The sequence below is a fragment of the Gigantopelta aegis genome, chromosome 2 (assembly GCF_016097555.1).
Source record: "Gigantopelta aegis isolate Gae_Host chromosome 2, Gae_host_genome, whole genome shotgun sequence".
Classification (NCBI taxonomy): Eukaryota; Metazoa; Mollusca; class Gastropoda; order Neomphalida; family Peltospiridae; genus Gigantopelta; species Gigantopelta aegis.
The window spans coordinates 9,413,861-9,417,130 of record NC_054700.1 but is presented as its reverse complement, the minus strand read 5'-3'; the positions used below and the strand labels follow the sequence as shown (position 1 = coordinate 9,417,130).

At 33.2% G+C, this 3,270-nt stretch overlaps 1 protein-coding gene across 1 annotated transcript in view; it reads left to right on the top strand.

Annotated features, from left to right (window-relative positions):
* Window positions 1-3,062, top strand: part of LOC121376743 (MAM and LDL-receptor class A domain-containing protein 1-like) — a 6,778-nt gene extending 3,716 nt beyond the window's left edge. The window contains exon 3 of the mRNA XM_041504513.1: window positions 1,007-3,062. Coding sequence (XP_041360447.1) covers window positions 1,007-1,051 — 45 coding nt within the window. The 3' untranslated portion in view covers window positions 1,052-3,062. The remainder of the gene's footprint in view (window positions 1-1,006) is intronic.
* The last annotated feature ends 208 nt before the right edge of the window (window positions 3,063-3,270 follow it).

The window sequence follows — 3,270 nt, the reverse complement described above, 5'->3', positions numbered from 1 at the left end:
TTTAAATAGTTTTAGTTAAATGTAAATATTCGGCTGGACTCGGTTAGATTGTGCCCAGGGTGGACGAGCTTGAACCTTAACTGAATGTAAACAAGTTAACAGTGTTTCGTCTCGTCTCGGAATTCTGGAAATTAAGGATTGGGGTCTGATTTCTTGCAACACCAAGCGCTCGCCTGATGTGCTGTCGGTCTAGGATCGATCCCCGTCGGTGGTCCATTGGGCTATTTCTCGTCCCAGCCAGTACGCCACGACTGGTATATCAAATTCCTTGGTATAATAATGTTATCCTCTCTATAGGATGGTGCATTTAAATGATCCTTTGCTACTAATGTGACATCACAGCGGGTTTCCTCTCTAACACTTGACATCCGATAGCCGATGATTAATAAATCGATAAACAAAATAAAACTTCGGGAATGGAAGGATTGAGATCTGGTTTCTTGTATCATCCATCGCTTTCTACAATTTCCCATATTATACATCGTCAAGTACGTTCTAGTACTTGTATTATGAAAGATATTTGGTCTATTATAAATACCGTGCGTTGTGTCCATGGTCAGAATGGTATATTAGCGTCAGCTGAAGGGAGAAGACTCCACATAAACAAGCGCCATGAGCATTGTCTCCCCTTATAGTAGATTTTCTTTCCGAACATGAGTTGATTAATGAGTTCAATCATTTATTCATTCATTCATATATATATATATATACTTGTAAATGACATTTTTGGTTGTAATTTGTTTGTAGGCATAATGCTCAAAGTATAAACTTTATGTTTCAAAGCAAACAATTATAAATATTTTTGGCAGTAATTGCCATTACTGCACCTTTGACATAGCACCATATGTATAGCAATTTCAGAATAATACACTTCTTTGTGCTTCAATCTCCATATATATAACATATGAAGGGTGTTGGAACCAATTTTGTGCGTTTCGTTTTAAATGTTTGGTATCCTTATTGACTGATTGAGTGATTGATTGATTGATTTGTTCTCTTTTTTCAGGTCTCAAACGGAGTACCAAGCGACAACCCACCAATAATTGGCTAACCAAGAACAAGAACAGGAACAAGTTTATTCAATATTAAGGCCACAGGCCCAAAATACACCAAAACACTTCATATATATTTTGTCGTATGCGAGAACATCATCATTTAGCATTCTTATTGCACATACCTGATATAAAAACAATGACAAATTGTACAGCAATAGTTCATTTGTAGATGACATCAGCTTCACAAAAATAATCGAAGGTGGTACATGCGAATATTTATTGATAAAATAAAAAATAAACTTTTTCCTTAAGTTCGTATACTTTTTACACTCAAATAATACATGTAGATGGTCTTCAATAAAACATCATCATTATTTCTATAAAAAAGGCACCCTCTTTGTTCATAGGTTATATTGTTAGATGTGCCAGTGTCTACAGCTAATCCAAAATTATTGCATTTAAACTTCGACAAGGCCCTTTTCAAATGTACCGCAAAGTTAAGTTACAAGTACCGTTTGATATTCAATAAAGATTTATACTGCTTGTAGTAATAACATGAGGCAGACATATTTATATCAGCTGACCATTATTGCTGTAAATTGTCATAAAGTCTCTGTTTAAACAATGAGATAAACAAATCATACAAAACCAAAACCATAATTAAATAAAATTTGTTTCACTTTTGTAACCCAATAAATGTACCCAGCATCATCTAAAGATCTTAACACGGTAATCTGAAAAGTGGTAGCTGAATACGTTTACACCAGTATTTGATCACTCTTGTCATATAAATAAGCTGAAGATGGACCCTACCACACTCGCCCAACACAATATAATTGTCTGCTGATTTCTTAACCTTAAGCAGGTATTTACAAAATTTAATTTGCACGACTTCAATAATTTTACATCTGCTAGTACCCATATTTCTGATCCGTAACATAAAGTTAGGGTTATCATGGCATCAAATTATTTAAAGCTAACCGCAAAAAAGTATATTTCCTGCTCTCCTGTGGTACCGGTAAAGTGTCGACAAAGATTTGTTTGCCTGAGCAGAAAGACAGAGCTGAGCTTTATTCGAAGATAATTTAAGAGTGAACATAATACCTAGATACTTGTAAAAAGAAACTGCTTTAATTTGAGATCCCATGTAAAACCACTTTTCATATGATCGAAGGGGACCACCATTTCTAAATACCATAACTTTAGTCTTATCAAGATTAATTTTCATTCCAGTAGCTCAGCAAAACTGTTCAAAAACTTTAATATTGGTTTGTAACTGAGAGCATGTATCAGCAAGCATGGCAACATTGTCTGCAAATATCAAAGTATGCATATTCTCCAAATTAGCTGAAATTAATACTCCGTGATTACCAGTGTTTTGAAGAATTTACTTAGTTTATTCATAAAAACTTGTTTTTAAATTTGAGGACTAAGAGTATAACCCTGACGTATACCGATATTACACTTGAACTATTCGGAGAGCCCATTTATTGTCTTTACCCAATTTTCCTGATATGCCAACCTCATTTAGATTATTTTATAAAACATCATGCCGCACTGTGTCAAATGCTTTTGAAAAATCTACAAATAAACAATAAAATCTTCCCTTACATTTACACATATACTTCTCAATAGCTGCATGGAGAGTAAATATATGGTCAATAGTTGAGTAAGTAGCACGAAAGCCTGCTTGGTTTTCTTCAATTATTAAATTTTCATCACACCAGCCTCGATACTGATAATTTAAAATCGATGCAAACATCTTACTTTAAGAATCAGTTAGTGAAATTCCTGTATAGTTATTTGGCTCATTTCGTGATCCAGATTTAAAAATGGGGCATATTATACCTCACCCCCCAACTACTGGAATATGTACCACAGTCAAATATGTTATTAAATAAAATCTTTAAAATTTGTGTCAGGTATGATTTAATATTTTTCAGGAATTCGTTTGGCTAACCGGTGATTACTGTTTAGATTTATCATGTGTTTGTAATGCAATTTGATGTGATCTTAAAGATTATCTTGTAATATAGCACATTATGGTATTAAAACTAAGAGAAACAAATAAACCCTTCTAAATATTATACTCATATTGTTTGTTATTTTAATCTAATTTAATTATAATAATTGTCTTTGTTTTCGGATACAGAACTTAATAATCAGTTTCCTTGTTTAATTTGAGTCATAACCTAGTAAGGGAGAATCCTGAAATATGTCATGATATGTTTGATACCCACTCAAATGTTGTGGCTTGTCTGTTATAGATAATTTA